Source organism: Lottia gigantea, assembly GCF_000327385.1.
Source record: "Lottia gigantea unplaced genomic scaffold LOTGIsca_212, whole genome shotgun sequence".
NCBI lineage: Eukaryota > Metazoa > Mollusca > Gastropoda > Lottiidae > Lottia > Lottia gigantea.
The window spans coordinates 30,258-50,735 of NW_008708477.1; the positions used below are offsets into that span (position 1 = coordinate 30,258).

General features: G+C 33.1%; 1 protein-coding gene across 1 annotated transcript in view; it reads left to right on the top strand.

The window, feature by feature from the left end:
• Nucleotides 1–20,478, top strand: part of LOTGIDRAFT_143667 (hypothetical protein) — a gene marked incomplete at both ends in the record, with an annotated part of 56,819 nt that overhangs the window by 14,112 nt on the left and 22,229 nt on the right. Inside the window, 31 exons of the mRNA XM_009054310.1 lie at nt 520–627; nt 742–840; nt 1,358–1,485; nt 1,795–1,889; nt 2,801–2,903; nt 3,593–3,726; nt 4,320–4,374; nt 4,523–4,710; nt 4,855–5,002; nt 5,559–5,760; nt 6,772–7,029; nt 7,585–7,692; nt 8,365–8,612; nt 9,067–9,202; nt 9,662–9,754; nt 10,229–10,293; nt 10,953–11,055; nt 11,527–11,665; nt 11,753–11,949; nt 12,562–12,740; nt 13,174–13,342; nt 14,001–14,066; nt 14,348–14,553; nt 15,009–15,159; nt 15,658–15,777; nt 16,254–16,397; nt 17,410–17,561; nt 17,726–17,845; nt 18,523–18,756; nt 19,406–19,555; nt 19,987–20,160. Of these exons, the coding sequence (XP_009052558.1) occupies nt 520–627; nt 742–840; nt 1,358–1,485; nt 1,795–1,889; nt 2,801–2,903; nt 3,593–3,726; nt 4,320–4,374; nt 4,523–4,710; nt 4,855–5,002; nt 5,559–5,760; nt 6,772–7,029; nt 7,585–7,692; nt 8,365–8,612; nt 9,067–9,202; nt 9,662–9,754; nt 10,229–10,293; nt 10,953–11,055; nt 11,527–11,665; nt 11,753–11,949; nt 12,562–12,740; nt 13,174–13,342; nt 14,001–14,066; nt 14,348–14,553; nt 15,009–15,159; nt 15,658–15,777; nt 16,254–16,397; nt 17,410–17,561; nt 17,726–17,845; nt 18,523–18,756; nt 19,406–19,555; nt 19,987–20,160 (4,472 nt within the window). The remainder of the gene's footprint in view (nt 1–519; nt 628–741; nt 841–1,357; nt 1,486–1,794; nt 1,890–2,800; nt 2,904–3,592; nt 3,727–4,319; nt 4,375–4,522; nt 4,711–4,854; nt 5,003–5,558; nt 5,761–6,771; nt 7,030–7,584; nt 7,693–8,364; nt 8,613–9,066; nt 9,203–9,661; nt 9,755–10,228; nt 10,294–10,952; nt 11,056–11,526; nt 11,666–11,752; nt 11,950–12,561; nt 12,741–13,173; nt 13,343–14,000; nt 14,067–14,347; nt 14,554–15,008; nt 15,160–15,657; nt 15,778–16,253; nt 16,398–17,409; nt 17,562–17,725; nt 17,846–18,522; nt 18,757–19,405; nt 19,556–19,986; nt 20,161–20,478) is intronic.

Sequence of the window (20,478 nt, forward strand, 5' to 3'; positions counted from 1 at the left end):
CATGCCAAAACGGTTAGATTGACATGTTGTGTGTATGGCTTTCTGAAATGTGTCTTAATCTTCTCTATTCACAACAGTTTCTCTCTCTTCAGAATTTTGACTTCCTTAAGACAAAGAATTTATGTTTATAAAAGTCTGTTCAATTCGTTGATGAGGTTGATCAAGGAAAAACTCTCAACCCTTTTCAGTGGTGGTGCAAACCTTCCAAGACTGGGGGTACAAGTAGGGGGCAGACTGCCTCAATGGAGGGACAACTTCTGAGTCTGAATTCAAATTTTGGCTACTCTGTGGTGATGCCATAATTAGGGATGCAAACCACTTTTCTAGGGGGGCCAAATGCATCCCCCCCTGTACCCCCACTAGTGCCACAAATGAAGCCATTGCAATAGAATTTTTTAACCTTGACAAGGCTTTGAACCCTTGACACCTTATCAAATACTGTCATGTTTGGTTGGAACTCTCTTAGAAGATTTCCATTCAGTGTTATGTATACAGATATATGTATGTCTTCTATTTTAGGTTGCTAAACAATTATTTGAGCCTCTAACTATGCAGTTGATACATTGGTTTACAAATAATAAAATGGGGGAAAGCTCTGAAACAATGGCTTTATTAGATACTATATTTGTAAGTTTTATTCTTTATCATCATTTAAACAGGTAAGTCTTATCCTTATGTACAACTGGAACATTTTTTTGTATCATTCTAATTTTCCATTGTATCAATATATGTATATTTTAGGACAGTATAATCCAAGCTGATGATACTTCACTAAGAGATTTTAGTGGAAAATGTTTACGTGAATTTTTACATTGGTCTTTGAAACAGTCCTCAGTCAAGGTAAGAGTATATCATTTAAATATTTAATATCAACTTTAACAGTTAGAGATTTTAGTACCAATTAGTTCCTTTAATTGGGAATTGCCTACCAAAATCATATCTTGGTTCAATACCAGTATCTGTTGTAACCTTCAGAGCCTTTTAACCTTTTAAAGACAGTCTTCCCTTGTTACGATTGAATGTCGAAGATGCTGACATAGAAAAAGAATTGAGTGACACTATATGCATAACAGGCACACTGTGCAGATGTTCTTGCAAAATTGTCCATATTTGTCCACTTCATTAATCTAATAAGGTGCACATTAGAAGCAACTGTATTATATTATATTAAACATTAAGATAAAGATTTTATATGAGTAGACAGAATGCCTGTATTTTTACATTGACATTACAACTGGAAAACCAAAGTGACTAAAGGCTTAAAAAGCTGTCATAGCTAAATTTCCTTATTGCTCACTTCAGGCATTCTTTTTCATGTGGGTTTGTTGATTTCTACTGACTGATTTCATTATTTCAGACTGTTGAAAAGAGCCCTGTCAATGCTAGCTCTATATTAAGAAGAATATTCAGTTTTGCTCTACATCCAAGTGTATTTAAGAGATTAGGTGCTGCTCTAGCATTTAACAATATTTATCAAATATTCAGGTATGTAATCTTAGATGCAGAAGGCTTTTATTTCATTAAGAAAAGGGTTAGAGGCGTGTCCACCCTTTGAATCTAATGTCTTTCTCATGTAATCTAATGTCTGCTTATCCAAAACTTGTTTGAAAAGATTCACAAAAACAGATATCTTCTTAATATAGAAATGAATCAATTTCAGCCATCCATGTGCCTTTTCAGAATGAAAATTTGATGTTTGGTTTGCCTGCAATAAAAGAAAGAAATTGTATCTAGGCTGTTATTAACATCCTCTTATGAATTATTATGTATTCTTAATATTGTATGATTTTGTAGAGAAGAGAAGAGTTTAGTAGATAGGTACACATTCCAGATATTAGTACATTTTGTAGAAAGTTTAAGTCTGGCTCACAAAGATGATAAGTCACTTGGTAGGTATTTATTTCATTATTCTATCGACCATGTTGTGAATCACTTATTGTGCCTGATTTACTTTGTGAATCATTTATTTTGACTGATTTACCTTGTCAGTCACTTATTGTGACTGATTTACCTTGTGAATCACTGACTGTGACTGATTTACCTTGTGAATCATTTATTGTGACTGATCTACCTTGTGAATCACTTATTGTGACTGATTTACCTTGTGAATCACTTATTGTGACTGGTTTACCTTGTGAATCACTTATAGTGACTTATCTACCTTGTGAATCACTTATTGTGACTGATTTACCTTGTGAATCACTTATAGTGACTTATCTACCTTGTGAATCACTTATTGTGACTGATTTACCTTGTGAATCACTTATTGTGACTGATTTACCTTGTGAATCACTGACTGTGACTGATTTACCTTGTGAATCATTTATTGTGACTGATTTACCTTGTGAATCACTTATTGTGACTGATCTACCTTGTGATATTGTGACTGATCTACCTTGTGAATCACTTATTGTGACTGATTTACCTTGTGAATCACTTATTGTGACTGATCTACCTTGTGAATCACTTATTGTGACTGATCTACCTTGTGAATCACTTATTGTGACTGATTTACCTTGTGAATCACTGACTGTGACTGATTTACCTTGTGAATCACTTATTGTGACTGATCTACCTTGTGAATCACTTATTGTGACTGATCTACCTTGTGAATCACTAACCTAATGACCAATTTACTGTGACCAACTAACCTAATGACCAACTTACTGTGACCAACTAACCTAATGGCCAACTTACTGCGACCAACTAACCTAATGGCCATTTTGTCTGTGATCCATTATCTGTGTGACCAGATTCCCTCTTACAAACTTTTCTATTGATTTCTTGATGGCCTTTTTAGGAACTCAAGAACAGTGTGCGGCTGTTTTGAAGCATCTTCAACGTATTATAATATTTCATGAAGATATATTGAAAAAACCTAGTAAAATCAGACAGGAACCAAGGTAAAAATATTTTTTATAGCAATAATTGTTCATAAATTATACACTAGCATTGAAAATCAAAAATGATCTGAAATAAATGAAATGCTGTATATGTATATAAGTTGACTTCCTCAAGAGATTTGTATATGATGATGATATGTAAATGTAAACTGCATGGGACATATACTATTGATGACTGTTAATAATGATATCAAGAGACATGTTCATTAATTAATGATGATATCAGGAGACATAACTATTGATAATGTTATCAAGAGACATGACAATTGATAATGATATCAAGACACATGACTATTGATAATGATATCAAGAGACATGACTATTGATTATGATATTATGAGACATGTACTATTAATAATGATATCAAGAGACATGATTATTGATAATGTTATCAAGAGACATGATTATGAATAATGTTATCAAGAGATATGACTAATTGATAATGATATCAAGAGGTATGACTAATTGATAATGATATCAAGAGATATGACTAATTGATAATGATATCAAGAGATATGACTAATTGATAATGATATCAAGAGACATGACTATTAATAACGATATCAAGAGACATGACTAATTAATAACGATATCAAGAGACATGACTATTGATATTGATATCAAGAGACATGACTAATGATATTGATATCAAGAGACTTGTGATAAATGTTATATATGTATTGTTATAGAGAATGGAGTAATAAAACATTAGATATAGCTGTACGATGGTTATCAAGACAATGTGGTCGACCTCAAACAGAATGTAGACATACCTGTATGAAACTAGTTTATAATTTATGTACACATGTACAAGGTAATTATTGTTTTAAATCATGTGCTCATATTAATGTGCATTGTAAATGACATGTAAATGTAAATTATGTCAGTAGTCAAAACAAAATATTGTAAAACATGTACATTGCTAGGTAATCATAGCCTAATGTTGATATTATTTTGAAGGGTCATACAAAATAGTTGAATATTTATTATTTTAGGAATAAAAACCAATCAAGACTATTTTAGTACATTTCTGAAAAGTGGTGGAGCTGCTCATTTTATATCACGGTTAGTCAGAAATTTGTCTTCATGGGACAGGCTCTCCTTTCATTCAAACAATCTTAACTTAGTCTCAGAAACAGGATTTTTACCGTCGAAATTTGAGCCTTCAAATCCATGTGTGTCCAGAATTATCTGCGTTTTTAAACATTAAAAAGACAACTCTTCTTTTCTTGAGACCTTACCATAGAAAGGACATCTATGGAAGTAGGAATTGAAATTCTTCGTTTCAGATATTTTTGAAGGATATTATGCAATTTTCCTACATTTCTAGTACTTTTGAAGACCAAAAATTCAAGACTCAAATGAACCCCAAAAATTGCCAACCTGTCCCTTTAAGTTTTTGGGCAAAAACGTCAGTTGTATCTTTTGACTTGATAGATATTGTAGATAAGTCTACTATTATCAAGAAAGTGTAGGCTTATGTCGTCTTGGCATTCTGCATTCCTCGTGCACATTAGCTAAACCTGGAACAGAAACGTGGGACGTAAAACTCATTCCTGCACATATGGTGGATCTCTTTCTTCATCTTGTAATTATGATCAATATGTTTGTGTTTCCAGGTTTGAAGGAGGTGGTACAGCTACTCATGGTAAAAGTGGTATATCAGCTTGTTCTACATTATTAAAGATATCAGATACATTCACTTTAACATCTACTATGAATTGGTTTGATATGTTATTAGCTGGTCTAGATTGTTATACCTGGGTATTTGGTGAAGATTTATTGACTCCAATAAATATATTCTCAGGTAATTGAATCTTATCAACTTAATTAGGAGTTTTGACGTGGCCCCATGATGAGATAAGCCACATTTACGCCTATAAATCTATAGAAATTGAATTTTCAGGAATAAATGACTTAGTTCACCATATTTTGTTTGTATTCTTTTTAGGAACTGGTTCTAATACATCTAAGTTATTTGAAAGTTTAGAGTATTTTTTGTCCAATATATCATTGCGAAGTATTGATGAGGTTTCTAAACTATTTAAAGAGAGTTCTGTTGAGTATTTTACACCTAGAGAAATAGAAGATTTTAATAGGTGAGAAAGTCTTCAATGTGCATTTTGTTTACGTCTGAAATGAGATCCAACATTATATAGTATTGGAAATTGGTGAATGCAATTGATAAAAGAATTGAATGTACCGGTAAAAAGGTCTCTAAAAATATATAATGCGCCCCAATTTTGGCAAGCCTGTTGCCAATATTGCTGGGGAGCTAAAGGTGCCATAGTGAATTAGACGCTTGCTCACTCGCTAATCTGATGGTCCAGGATTCAATCCCAGCATAGGTCAAGATAATATCTGCGATTTTCCAGTCTGGTGATTCAGGTCAGAGGGGACAATGAATTAAACCGAGGCCCCATGTGCCACATACTGTCCACGTCAAAGATCCCTCGACGGTTGGAAATTGAAAAGAAGTAAGCTAATGCGGCTGTCCTTGCAAAATTACCTTCATTGCACACTGCATGGTATTGCTTTCTTTATTAGTGCAGAAGAGAAGGTGGTAAAATTTCATTTCATTTCAGTTTGCTCTTTTTTTTCAGAAAGTTTTTCCCCTGGAAAATTTCATGTAAAGTTATTTTTTTGTTTTTCTAGAAATAAATGTACAGTAATTGTAAGAATTACCAACTTTTTGTCTGTTTTAATTGGTAAATATCCTAAAGATGCCATAAAGGTGATTCCTGGTACAGTATGGAGTGATACACTGTGGGAATTATTGATCAAATGTGTAGTACAACCTCAATCTGTAGGATTTAATATGGGAGATGTGGAAGTTATGAATAATTTACCATCAGAGGTAGGATGCATTTACCAGTCATAACCAGTTGAAGCTCCATCTGAGAAACTGTGAAAAGTTGTGAATTTGTTCAAGAACAATTTTACATTTCAGCTGTTGCACTGTCTAAGAAGACTGCTTATTATGTAGTGTTCCACTAAAAATCTTACAATAAGAAAAACGGGGCCCTGATTTTGGCCTACTTCAAGTATATGTTTTACCTCTGTCATTGCTGCAGGTCACAGGTGCTGACATGCTATTAAGACATATCTAACTAACATCTCTTGATAAGTGGAAATAAGAGTTTAAGCCAATGCCACACTGTTTTCCCTCATTGCATACCTCATTCACCCAAGAAAGTGCAGAAATAAGTGTGCAACTTTTTGTGCTTATTATGCACAAAACATTTCATAAGTTACATCTTATTGGAAGGTTAAGATCAAAATGGCTGCTTCAAATTTCTGATCTGATCTGGATGAAGGATGAACGAGAATGTATGTGTAAAACTTCTATTATATATCATTGTAGTTACAACAGATACTTGTTATAATGACTAAAAATCTACCAGCTAAAACAGTCAGTGATCTGAAGTCGGCTATCAAACATCATTTACAAGGAGATAGGTATAGTATGGTTATATATATGTTATACAAGAGTCAAACCTGCTCATTCTCTAACCCCATGGGGCTAATTTCCCTAAAACTAAGTGTTCCAGTCATTTGATTAGTCAAACACTAAAACCAATTTTGAAACTAGGTTTTTAACCAATCAGATTAGGTTAGGTTTTAGAATCTGGGAAATTTTAAACAAGATTAAATGAATAACAATCTGATTGGCTAACTTAAAAATTAATTTTAGTGATTAACCAATCAGGCTTTAGAAAAAGTTTGACTGGAAACACCTTTCCACATCATTAAGTGCCAAGTCATAAATGAAGTTGAAGGCCTCATAGCCATGTAGGGTAAACAAATCCTTCTGAAACACTTGAAACCACTCTTTGACTGGGTTTGTCAACTCTGCATCAGTTATGAGGTCCCCACAAAGCTAATGTTTGTTGGTATTACTAATTTCAGCGATCTGTTTAGTTTGTTGACTAATCTATCGTTGAATAATCCAGTGGTTGGTCATACAGTATTACAACATTTAGTATCAGGTTATATACTACTAAACAAAACCGGTTTACTAGTTAATACTAATGTACAACAATTAGTTTTTGATACTGTTTACAAGGTTTGTATATACCCACAATTTTTTTTAGGAATGAATATTCCTGTTAGTGTTCCGTTCTCGGTCTAGATCCGGACGCGATAAAATGACCAAATTTTTACCGTTTGCACTACTACAATTTTTGAGCGTTCGAAGAACAGTTTTATAAGAATAGTGTAACTGATTTATTGTTCTCAGACGCATTTTAATTGAACTCTTCACGTTCACGAGTTAATTTTAGATGTCACAAAACTGTAGAACATGTCAAGGGGTCAAGAGGCATGTGTAACATCTGTTATCAGAACGTTCAACTGTTTACACTTCCAAATTTTAACTGTTCCGTTCTGAGAACTGTTCCGAGACCACCTCGCATCAGTAGTCTCAAATTGTAACTGTTCTCAGAACCCTCGACCAATTACACTACAAATTTTTCAACTGATAATTTTTGTAATGTAAATGCAGTTATTGTGGATATTAAGGGATGTTGATATGGGGGAAAAATGCGGCTTTACCATGTAGCAAGACAAATGACTTGGTGATGACACATGAAAAATTTCAGAAACTGATATTCTATTAGCAACAAATCTCCTTTGTTGAAGAATATTTTGTCAGCACTATAGTTTGTTGTAATGTTTTCAGGGAATTTACGAGGAAAAAGGTAAATTAAAGAAAATTATCACATTAACTCCAGCAGCTTCAATACTAGGGAAATCACTTCTAGATTTATCTTTTAAACTGGGATTAAAGGTAACATTTTCATCTTAAAGTTTAAAGACACAAACATGTTTTATTAAAATGATATCTTGGTTCTCGAGGTTCCTTGATCTTACTGTAACTTCCTTGTGTGGCATTTAGTAACTGGGGTATGAATAACTGGACACAATTATATGGATAACAATTACTTTGATAAATAACTTGCGAAATAATATCGCCTGATTAAAAAATACCGAAATATCACAAGCCATAACGTGATATTTTGTTGTTATTATGATAAATACTGGTGTTGGAATTTATTTCGTTAGTAATATCGCCTGATTAAAAAATACCGAAATATCGCCATACTGTGATATATGGTAATTATCATGATGTACAGAAAATTGTTGTCCAGATAAGATCATCTACATAATTTTAGTAACTTGATATTTGAAACAGATGTTTTTTTCATGATATTCAAGACTGGGGTGTTTTTAGAGATATCATTGTTTTATGTTACATTTAAAATTTCTAGATCATAATTTTCTTTCAAAAACCAGTAAAAAAAAAACTTAAAAAATATCGCGATATATACCCATATCGTGATATATTAATGCTTAATATTGTGATATCAACTTGAACCAATAACGCCCAGCCCTACATTGAGTCTTACGAGGTGCAGAAAAGTAAGATATATTTACTAAGAGTAATGCCTTTTTTTTTCAGGATAATGTGTTAATCACAGCGTTATTGAATGATGATATGATACAAGGTAAAACACCTAGTGTTAACTTACAACATGGTGAAGCGTTTTTTCTGATGTTTAAATCAGTTATCTGTCAATATATAGCTGAGAACGGTCGTACTATTATACCAATACTTACTAACCAAGCTAAGACTCATGGTCGAAAAGTCAACAGTATACTAGGTGCTACTGTGGATTATATTGCTAGAGACAGAACTCTTAGAAAGAAGTAAGTTACCATGCTCTTTTGAATATTCTTCAAAACTCCTTTCATTTCATTTCATTTGAATATTCTTCTTGCCAATTGTTCACCAACTTCTTACAGCAAGCCAGGTGTATCTTTGTACATTGTCATAAAAGTTTCCCTTTGTCAGTGATGAAGCTTAAAGAAGCCAACAGTGTTCCAGTGGGACAAAATGCAGAGACTCTGCATCGTTTTGTTTGTGCATGTTTAAGATCCAGATAGGATAAAAAAGAGCAAAGGCTCATGCCACTGCTGAATTAACCCAATTGCACACTGTATTGTGTTGCCTTGCTTTTTCCTGGATAGAACTAGGTAATCTACAGACCTATGGTTATGAAGATAGCTTTGTATACATGCACATGCTTAAGACATGGAAAATGCACTGATTTGAATTGAAGCTGTGAATAACTTTTTATTTTTTTCTGAAAATTTACTTTAGGGAAGGTCCAAATGTAGCTTCAACTATCTTATCAGAGTGGAAAAAATTTTCAACATGGTGGACTAATAATGCACCTCCAGAATTACAGAATTTAGCCATTTCTCTACTTACTAAAGTTTTACTTATAGACAGCAGGGTATGTATACCGTAAAAATTGTACTGTGGTGGTTGCCATGATGCCCTAGTTCCCTGGTTCCCAACCTGGGGTGTGGGACTAGGGTGTCAGTGGTGTGGCCAACTGGTGTAGGAGAAGAATTTATTTTGAATTTAGAGAGCACATCACATCATCACATGCTGCAAATGTGGATGTAAAAAAATTTTGGGGTGTTGAAGGTCCAGGTGATTGATCCAGGGGTGTGAAGGCTGAAACAGGTTGGGAACCACTGCCCTAGATTTTAGTCAAGAGCACAAGGATTAAAATTCAGGCTCTTTTACCAAAGGAGATTTTACATTTTGGCTTTTGGTTCTCAGAGCAATTATTCCTCAAAAGTCAGCCCTATTATACATGTTGTGACAATTTTTGAGGCTGTGGTAAGCAAAAATTTGAACATGCTGAAGATGTCCAGTCATATCAACGTATTTTTCTGTGTTTCAGGTGACATCCCATACATCTCATCCATCATTCTCCACCATATTTGAAATGTATCAAACTATGTTGGTAGATAACAAAACAAACTTAGCTTTCAAGGTAAATATACTGGTACGACTTTGTTTTCATAGGTATATGTAATCCTTATAAAGGAGAAATATGCATCTGGCGCAGTGGCTCAGTGAGTAAGACACTTGCTTGTTAACCTGAAGGTCCAGGGTTCAATCCCAGCATAGGTTGAGATAATACTTTGGGATTTTTCAAACTGGTTTTCCACTGTCAGTGATGCAGGTGAGAGGGGCTGGCATGGAAAAAGCATCTAGTCGTATAGATAGGGCATTAAACTGAGGCCACATGTGCTACAGGCTGTGCATGTTTAAGATCCCTTGACAGTTGGAAATCAAAAAAGAGCAGGCTAATGCCGCTGTCCTGGCAAAATTTTCCTCATTGCACCCTACATGGTGTTTCCTGTCTTCATTAGCCCACATGGTGCAGAAAAGTAGGATGTAAAACTACATTTCATTTATGGTGTAAGGGCAGGTTGAAATGATTATGTATATTATTATATTTCAGAACAAAGTTTTAGATTTATTACCATTTTTTGCCATGGCTCAAGAAACCTACATTACCAAGCTGAAGTAAGTATCTTGCTTGGTCTTTACTAATTCTCATCATTTGGACCTACAAATGGCATACAAATCATATCTTTAAAGGGATAGGTGCACCATTTAAGGGGGTAGATTTGAGTCTTGTATATATATAAATAATCTTCAGAAGTACTAGAAATATAAGAAAATCGCATAATTCCTTCAAAAATATCTCCAAGTAGGAATTTCTTTTCCTATTTCTATAGATGTCTTTGCTATATATGGCAGTGTCTCGTCTTTTTAACTTTCAAATGCAGATAATTATGGACACACATGGATTTGAAGGCTCAAATTTCGACGATGAGCTGTGAACACTATTACTGATTAGCTTAGCTAAGAAAAAATCCTGTTTAAGAGATTAAGGTACATTCAGTCAAAAAATGGTGCATCCCTTTGAAATGGTCTTCTTAAGATACTGCACCATAGTAAAGAATATTGTTATTTACCATCTATATGTATTTGTGTTTGGCAAAATTCATGTTGGCTACAATTCTCATCTTAAAACCTTGAGTTCCTCAAAAATGGCCGGCTGGAAAAGAAAAAAGGAATCTGTATATAAGAATATGGTTCTAAATACAAATCCATGAATATAAATGATTTAAAAATATTACTTTGATTTGACGACTAACCCACATATTGTATATTTGTAGATCCAGTTTAGATAGATTTGTAGCAGATAATTTTCCCATTAAAAGTAATGAATTTACTAAAGGGAGTCCACGATATCAAGATTATATTTCAGCTATTAATAAGGTTAGGAAAAACTATGTATACACATCTTCAGATAAAGAAAATTCAAAATCAGCTGGCCATGTATTCTCGAAACGATTTTAGCTCTAGGATGTCCTAGGTTCTTATCCTCTAATATTGATTCTAGGACATCCTAGTGCTAAGATTGTTTAAGAGAATACATGGCCTGGCTTTATTTTGAGGAGGTTTATGTAGGATATGGTTTATGAACAGGATAGCAGGGACGTTTTCGTTAAGTTTTGTTCATGGTCAAAATCATCCTCAAATGTAGGACTACATGATTATATATGTCCAACTATGCCGCATTTATACCTTCCATTGAAATCCTCATGTAGTATTTGCAGCTGCATTCATGACGACTCAGACACCAGAGTGCTTAGTTTTTCAATTTTATAGCTCACTGTTTATGTGTTGCTGTCTCTATTCCCGTTACTTGATAATATTTCTTACTAATGTTTTTTTTTTTTTCTTCAGATATTACTAGCTTTAGAGCTGTCTGGATGTTCTATGCTATTAGAATTATTAATCAGTATATTTTGTCGTGAAAGTAAACATGTATATGAAGATGAAATACAGGATGTAATAGCCAGATATACAAAAAGGTTAGTTATTTGTTGATATTTGTGGGAACTTCCTTCATTTGTAATGCCAGACCCCTATCTTTTATGAATATACTTTGGTGATTTCAGACTTCCTCAAGATAAACAGAAATTGGCCTTAGATATACCATACAAGATATTTACCAGCTCTGGTAGTTATCCGTCTGCTATCAGAATTGCTGCCTTGTCTAGAGTTTGTTTACCTATGTTACGTCTAGTACACAAGTCTGCTGTAATAGAATTCTTTTTGACTCATATTTCCTTTATTATGAGTGAAATTGAAGCCAAACTTGTAAAGGTTAGTGCTGCTTTATTAGACCACTTTTTGTGGCAAAATCAAGACTTAATTTGAAAACTAATCAATTCTGTTAAAGATGGGTTCCCTTATTTTTATTTATGAAAATGAAAATGGTAATACTTATATGAATAGAAAGTAGAGGTGTTCTAATGACTTGGAAAAATACCAGTTTGTTTCACATGTCCATAATTAATTCATAATTAGCTCAATTTGTAGAGAATTACCACCAGAATTCCAATGAGTGACTGATTAAGAAAGGTCAAAAAGTCTTTTTTAGTTTGTCCAGACGTACATACATGGACAATTATGATTGGTTAATTATATGCAATAAGAACGTAATGATATGATTAAGAATACATGATAATTCATTACAATCACCAATTAATCAAATAGTTTGCTTAATTTGACACCAAGAAAATAAGGAAACCCATCTTTAACTATTCATTTGAAGATATAACTATTTCTGGTTATTTTTTTTAAAATTACAATGCTGTTAATGCCAATTCTGTTCTCTGTGGGTTTCTTAAGACCCTGGAACAAATGGTAAAGATTTAACTCTTTTGGGTCATATTTGTCCAGACAGTTCTTCTTCAAGTTTTGGTTTAATTTTAGGGATCCAAAGCTGAACTTGAGAACCAACTGACCACTAAGATTGGTTGTTTTCAATTAATGGAGTTATTATATTCAAGACTAACTAAAGATGAAGTCAACAGCAAAAACTCTGTTATAAATGAAAAATACTGCCAAACTAAAGTTGAGACTGGTAAAGAAATGACTCAAAAGGCAACAAAGTTAGTAATATTTTTTTTTCTACTCAGTCCATGTAATCTTGGATCCGAACCAACTGTCCAAAATGAAATGGGCTACTTTTCTGCACCTTTTGGGCTAATGAGCATTGGCAATTTTTTCCAAGGATATTTCTCACTGTTAAGGCATCCTCGTAGTACATGGGCCTCGATTTATTTTCGCATCCGAACTACTGGGCGCTTTTGTGACATCAATATGTTATAGAAGGCAAAATCTCTTTCATAGGCAGTCATAGTGAACACAAGGCTTTTCATATTTTGTAATATATGTGCCCAAAATTATGATGTGAGCTTCAAACCAGAATTTCTTTGCTTTTGTGGGCACCCAGTCTCCTGTTTTCAAGGCAACCTCTCATTTACTTTTATTCACTTTCTTTACTTTTCCAATGTTTTACAATTGTTTCTTAAATCCTTTCAGATGTGCTCATGAAGCTAGGAGTGAGGATACAAGAGGTGAAACAGAGTTGGTTGAACTAAGAAGACAATATCACTGTACAGCCTACAATCTAATGATATCTATCATATCATGTACTCAGACTGAAGCCAAGTTTTATAATTGTTTTCTATTCTCTGAAAAACCAAGCAAGGTAAGTACGCATTTCAATATTTAGGAAGCATCTTTGGGGCATTCTTTTTTTTTCTTGAAATCTGGCTTAGTATAACATGTTTTGAAATCTGACTTAAATACAACGTATTTTGAAATATAAATTAAGCACAACGTATTTTGAAATATGAATTAAGCACAACGTATTTTGAAATCTGACTTAAGTACAACGTATTTGGAAATCTGACTTAAGTACAACGTATTTTGAAATCTGACTTAAGTACAACGTATGTAGAATTCTGACTTAAGTACAATGTATTTGAAAATCTGATTTAGTACAATGTATTTGGCAATCTGACAGTACAGTGTATTTGGAAATCTGACTTAGTACAATGTATTTGGAATTCTGACTTAGTTCAAGATATTTGGAAATCTGACTTAGTACAATGTATTTGGAAATCTGAATTAGTACATTGTATTTGGAAATCTGAATTAGTACAGTGTATTTGGAATTCTGACTTAGTACAATGTATTTGGAAATCTGACTAAGTACAGTGTATTTGGAAATCTGACTTAGTACAATTTATTTGGAAATCTGACTAAGTACAGTGTATTTGGAAATCTGACTTAGTACAATGTATTTGGAAATCTGACTTAGCACTATGTATTGTGTAACGCACACATCTTATATATTATTAAAGGGCCAGTTTCTATTAGATAATATATTAGATTGTGAGAAGATGTTTGAATTTAAAGCTGAATTAGATGTGAGTATAGACCTTTAGGTCAATATTTCACTAATACACCGTGGTCTCCTTACATTTCATGAGTTCAGGATAATAAGGCCTTGGACATGACATTTCAGTTTGAGATCCATGAAACTGAGATGCAAAGTGGTATCTTGTGTTCCTGTAGCTTAACCATGCCCATTAACACCATTTAGTAAATTGAGTGAATGAAAAATCAGTCTTTTGTGAATTTGTATTTTGTAGCCACCATTAGAAAAAAACAACACAAAAGGTATATATTGTAAATTTGTATTTTGTAGTCACCATTAGAAAGAAAGAAAAGATTTGTATCAATAAGAAATGAAGTTAAAGAGACCAGACAAGGAGAAGAAGAAGAATCTCTATTTTCTTCCTATAATATATCTACTCAGAATATAGAAGAGAGTAGTCTTAGTGATGATCTTAATCAATATGATTTTAATTCTGGAACTGCCCAGGTATTTTTCTCTGACATCTTTTCTGATCTGTTAATATTTGTTGGAGTCTAGATTTTATGATTTTCTTTTGCTAAGCTTCTGAAATTTTATTGCCAATGAATTCTAGATTCATTATTTTGTATTGACAATATTGTTGATTTAATAATTTTTTTATCAGTGTATTCTAGATTTCACAATGTTGTATACAATTGTATAGTGCATAGATATTATTGTGTTCTTAATTCTATAAAGTTGTCAAGGCCTTATTTTAGATTTCACAATGTAGCATATTTCATCATTTTAGATTTCATGATGTTCTATTGGCTATTCTCTAGATTTCACAATGTGGTATATATACAATATTGTAGATTCCATACATTTTTATCTGTGTATTCTAGATTTCATTATGTTTTAAGGTCTAGTTTCTAATAGCTAAGTTTATGTTGTAGATAATGACAGGATCTGTAGAGAGAGAAAGATTATCAGGAAGATTAGATTTAAATAGGACATCAAGTAGTAATGTACAACCAGATCAGTTCAATACTACTGTAGATTATATTGAATTAGAATTAGATGAGCTTAATCAACATGAATGTATGGCCACCATGGTAGCTTTAATAAAACATCTTCATACAGTTATAACACCAGTTCTTAAGGTAGGTTTGGCTTCCCTAGGACTCTTGAGGTGCCATTAGCAGAAAACTCTGATTAGCTAGCCCGGCACTTTTTACAAAATAAATCAGGGGCCTTATTCTCCAAAACTTAACTTCAGTATAATCTAGATTTAAGAAATACAGTAATTTGTTTCATTAACAAAACGTAATTTATAATTAATTTTTATTGATTGACCAATCAGATGACTGGAACACTAAAATCATCTTAAGTTAAGTTTTCAAGAATAAGGTCCCTGATCAAGAATCTAGACCTAACCATTAAGTATTATGAAGGGTGTGGTGAGCATGAGTGATAGCCCTACTTATTCAACAATGCCTGCTTGTGCTTGGTTGATCACACAGTCCTGAAATAGCTTGCCCATCTTCATCAACCCATTATGAGAAGAAAAGTAAGATGTAAAATTCCATATCGTTTCATTTTGTTTTGGCTGATGATTTGGTGGTAATAATTATGTAAATATATATAATGATTCCTTAAAGGGAACAATACCAAAGGAAATGCCAACATGGATGTCTTATTTCTCTGAAAAGATGACAAATCCAGCTACAAGTTTCAACATCAAACTCTTTATAGCTCGACTCATTTTCAACACCTCAGAGGTAAGATTATAAGCCAAGAGAATTTGCCCATTCTACATCAATTCCAATCTAAAAAAAAAAGTAGTAAACGAAAGTAAAAAATTGACAAAATTCAAAAGAAATGTACCATGGAAGTTAAAGGGACAAGTAGGCCAATATTTTTACCAATCATACTTTAGTCTCAGAAATTGGAATTTTTCAGCTGAGCTAATCAGTAATAGTGTTCACAGCTCCCAGTCGAAATCTTAGCCTTCAAATCCATGTATGTCCAGAATTGAATGTTAAAATGATTTTAAGATTCTCTGTTTCGTACATTTCTGGTACTTCTGAAGACTATCTTCAGATATTCAAGACTAAAATCAACCTCCTGAAAATGGCTCATCTGTCCCTTTAAGACTGTAGCCACTATGTACTGTTTAAAACTTCTGCTTAGATCACGTTTTTTCTTATAGGCATTTATAACTGATATCCAATATTACTATGAATGTTTATTGCAGGTTTTCCAGCCTTACACTAAGTTTTGGTTAAGACCTCTTTGTCAGCTGATATTTTCTGGTCCATTATCATCTGATGGTATTAATTATTTCAATGTTGATTTGATAGTAATGATGATGTCCTGGCATACCACATCAATACCCCAGGTGAGTAAGTACTGGTATATCATAGGCCTAACATGCTAGATATTTTTTGATGGTAATATACTTTGAATAGAAAATTGCAGGAAACTGGATATACATGTCAGTTCAGTTCTGCTCAAAAGTCAGATTTGATAAAATATATAATGTACTGGCTGTAAAAATATCAGATTTACAACCTGTGAAATATCAGATTTACAGCTTGGAATTGAAATATCAGATTTACAGCCCGCATATCTGATTTACAGATTGTAAAATATCAGATTTACAGACTGTAAAATATCAGATTTACAGACTGTTAAATACCAGATTTACTAGTTGTAAAATATCAGATTTACAGCTTGGAAATATCAGATTTACAGCTTGGAAATATCAGATTTACTGCTTGGAAATATCAGACTTTCAGCCTTTTTATATGATTTACAGATTGTGAAATATCAGATTTATTTTTTGTAAAATATCAGATTTATTTTTTGTAAAATATCAGATTTGCAGACTGTAAAATATCAGATTTGCAGACTGTAAAATATCAGATTTACAGACTGTAAAATATCAGATTTACAGACTGTAAAATATCAGATTTACAGACTGTTAAATACCAGATTTACAGACTGTTAAATATCAGATTTACAGCTTGGAAATATCAGATTTACAGCTTGGAAATATCAGATTTACAGCTTGGAAATATCAGATTTACTGCTTGGAAATATCAGACTTTCAGCTTTTTTATATGATTTACAGATTGTGAAATATCAGATTTACTAATTGTAAAATATCAGATTTAAAGATTGTAAAAAATCAGATTTACAGACTGTAAAATATCAGATTTACAGATTGTAAAATATCAGATTACAGACAGTAAAATATCAGATTTACAGACTGTAAAATATCAGATTTACAGATTGTAAAATATCAGACTACAGACTGTAAAATATCAGACTACAGACTGTAAAATATCAGACTACAGACTGTAAAATATCAGACTACAGACTGTAAAATATCAAATTTACTTTTTTAGGATACAGCAGAAGAAAGAGCCATGTCCTCCAGACTAGTACAATTTCTAATGGCTAATATTTATCATAAAAATAAACAAATTTATAGAAATAATCTGGAAATGTTGAAAACAGTTTTAGAATGTTGGCATGACCGAATTGAAATACCATATAAGTAAGTTAATAGTAAAGTTAATTGTTGATATGTCAGCAATCTTTTGAAAAACTTCTGGATATGTTTACCATTTGACTATGTTTTTTACGGCTTTTTCTTGTACAAAATCTTTATTATTACAGCCTATACCGGTACTTTGATTGACCATTTTATTTTTTTTCTAGAATTATTTACAATCAGTTAAAAAGTGAAGAGAATAAATCTGTTGGTATACAGTTACTAGGTGTAGTTATAACCTGTAAATTTCCACCCTATGGTCCAGACTGTCCTGTAGATAGACACAAGTAAGTTATAACCTGTAAATTTCCACCCTATGGTCCAGACTGTCCTCTAGATAGACACAAGTAAGTTATAACCTGTAAATTTCCACCCTATGATCCAGACTGTCCTCTAGATAGACACAAGTAAGTTATAACCCGTAAATTTCCACCCCATGGTCCAGACTGTCCTGTAGATAGTTACAAGTAAGTTATAACCTGTAAATTTCCACCCTATGGTACAGACTGTCCTGTAGATAGACACAAGTAAGTTATAACCTGTAAATTTCCACCCTATGGTCCAGACTGTCCTGTAGATAGTTACAAGTAAGTTATAACCCGTAAATTTCCACCCCATGGTCCAGACTGTCCTGTAGATAGACACAAGTAAGTGTAACCTGTGAATTTCCACCCTATGGTACAGACTGTCCTGTAGATAGTTACAAGTAAGTTATAACCTGTAAATTTCCACCCCATGGTCCAGACTGTCCTGTAGATAGACACAAGTAAGTGTAACCTGTGAATTTCCACCTTATGGTCCAGACTGTCCTGTAGATAGACACAAGTAAGTTATAACCCGTAAATTTCCACCCCATGGTCCAGACTGTCCTGTAGATAGTCACAAGTAAGTGTAACCTGTGAATTTCCACCTTATGGTCCAGACTGTACATGTACATCATTATTAAAGTCTTATTTATTTTTAGGTTTTTCACAACAGTAGCATTTTTAATGTGTGATAAATCAAAACCTGTCTATACAGCTACAGGGGAAGTTGTAGGAATGATATTGAAATATCTGGAAGTTAAAGAGCAAGAGACTGAAGGAGAATTCCATACCTATATTATCAACAATATCTCATCTTTACAGTTATCAAAACCTGATAACTTTATATATTGTATACATAAAATACATCAACAATATCCTCCTACGGCTGATAGGTAAGATATATTATGGTTAAGATATTTGATCCTCTATAATCATGGATTTGTTTGAACATATATTCATGCATCCTCATTTTGGGCAATTGATTAGAAATTGTGTTGCTGAAGCTGTGTTGCTGTGACCTAATAGGTCAAGAGTGTGAATTTAAAGGGGCAATGCGCTATTTTTGGCGGTTGTTATGTAAATAGAATAATTTCTTTAAAAATACTTCATTCATTGGGATTTTCCTCACTTTTTCTATATATGTCTTTTCACATTGATGATTCGTCATTTTAACATTCAATCATGGATATTTCTGGACACATATGGATTTGAAGGCTCAAATTTCGACGGTGAGCTTTGAACACTATAACTAATTGGCTTAGCTAAAAAATTCCCGTTTCCGAGACTAAAGTATGATTGGTGAAAAAAATGGCCTACCTGTCCCTTTAACAATACTGTCATCAATGATATCAGTTGAAGGGTGCTGCTGTGGAAAAAAGTAGCACCATAAAGTCATGTGCTATATATAACTGGAAAAATTTCCTTCATTTTACGCTGTATGGCATGGCTAGTTAGCAGAAAAGTCCTTGCTGAAAAAAAAAAAGAGTGCACAATTTGGTATGGGTTGTGTTAGCATTGACTATAATTTTTGTTTTATTACAGATTGTTGAATAAACTGTTATTTATGTTACCCAATCTAAATGGTGAAAGTAGACGACTATGTTTAGAAGTGGTACATGGTCGTATAGGTCAGATTGATAATGTTTTCATGGAATTAAAAACTAAAGGATTATTATCATTCTTAACACAAAGGTAAAATTTGATTATTGACTAGATACAGTATATCGTAGTTATCTTAATGTTTCAGCAGCTTACAGACCACAACATTCTGAATACAAACTTTTCAGACTAGAGTTTCACCGACAGGCCAGAGATGTTTTGTCTCCTTATGTGACCACTTTATCGATAATCTCATGCAGATCATGCAATTGGAAGGAAAATGAATCTGATTGGATGATGATGCTCTGTCTTGCAGATGACAAAACTATCAGTGACAAATATAATCCTGTCGTCATTGCGATAATTTTGTCATGGAAGTGCGGGCGCACATGAGATATTACCCAAGATTCAAAACGGGGACAAAGATTGTTGGTGTGTCTGTACCATGAGGGACCAAACACATATTACAGCTATCTTGATTCTATTGTTATGGCACTCACCATCGAATTTGGTTATTGTTTTAGAAATGAAAAGACTCAACTGGTAGCACTGAATATAATAACATCAATAAGAGAGAAATTAAAAAGCAAAGAAATGAGTTCATTAATGGATTCCATAACAGCCTTCTCACATCATCCTAGTACTTTATGTCGTAAAGTTATGTTTGAATTATTAATGTGGATTTATGATAACTATAGGTAAGGTTTAATTTGTTTTATGGATTATTATCATGTACCTTCATCTGCTTCCTGTAGGGAGTTGGATAGCTGGACTGGATAACCTAGGATTCTATAAATGATTAGGTTGTGATGATATCTTCAGATATCTTCTTTGATGTCCTCTATGAGAGATGTAGTTTGGAATGGCTAACATTTAACAAAAATGTTGTTCAGATTGGGCAATAAAACGAATCACACAATACATGCACTACATGGCATCTCTCTTCATCATTAATTTAATAAGGTGCCGAAAAGCAGGATCTTAATCTCCCATTCATTTCATTTGCCCTGCAACTG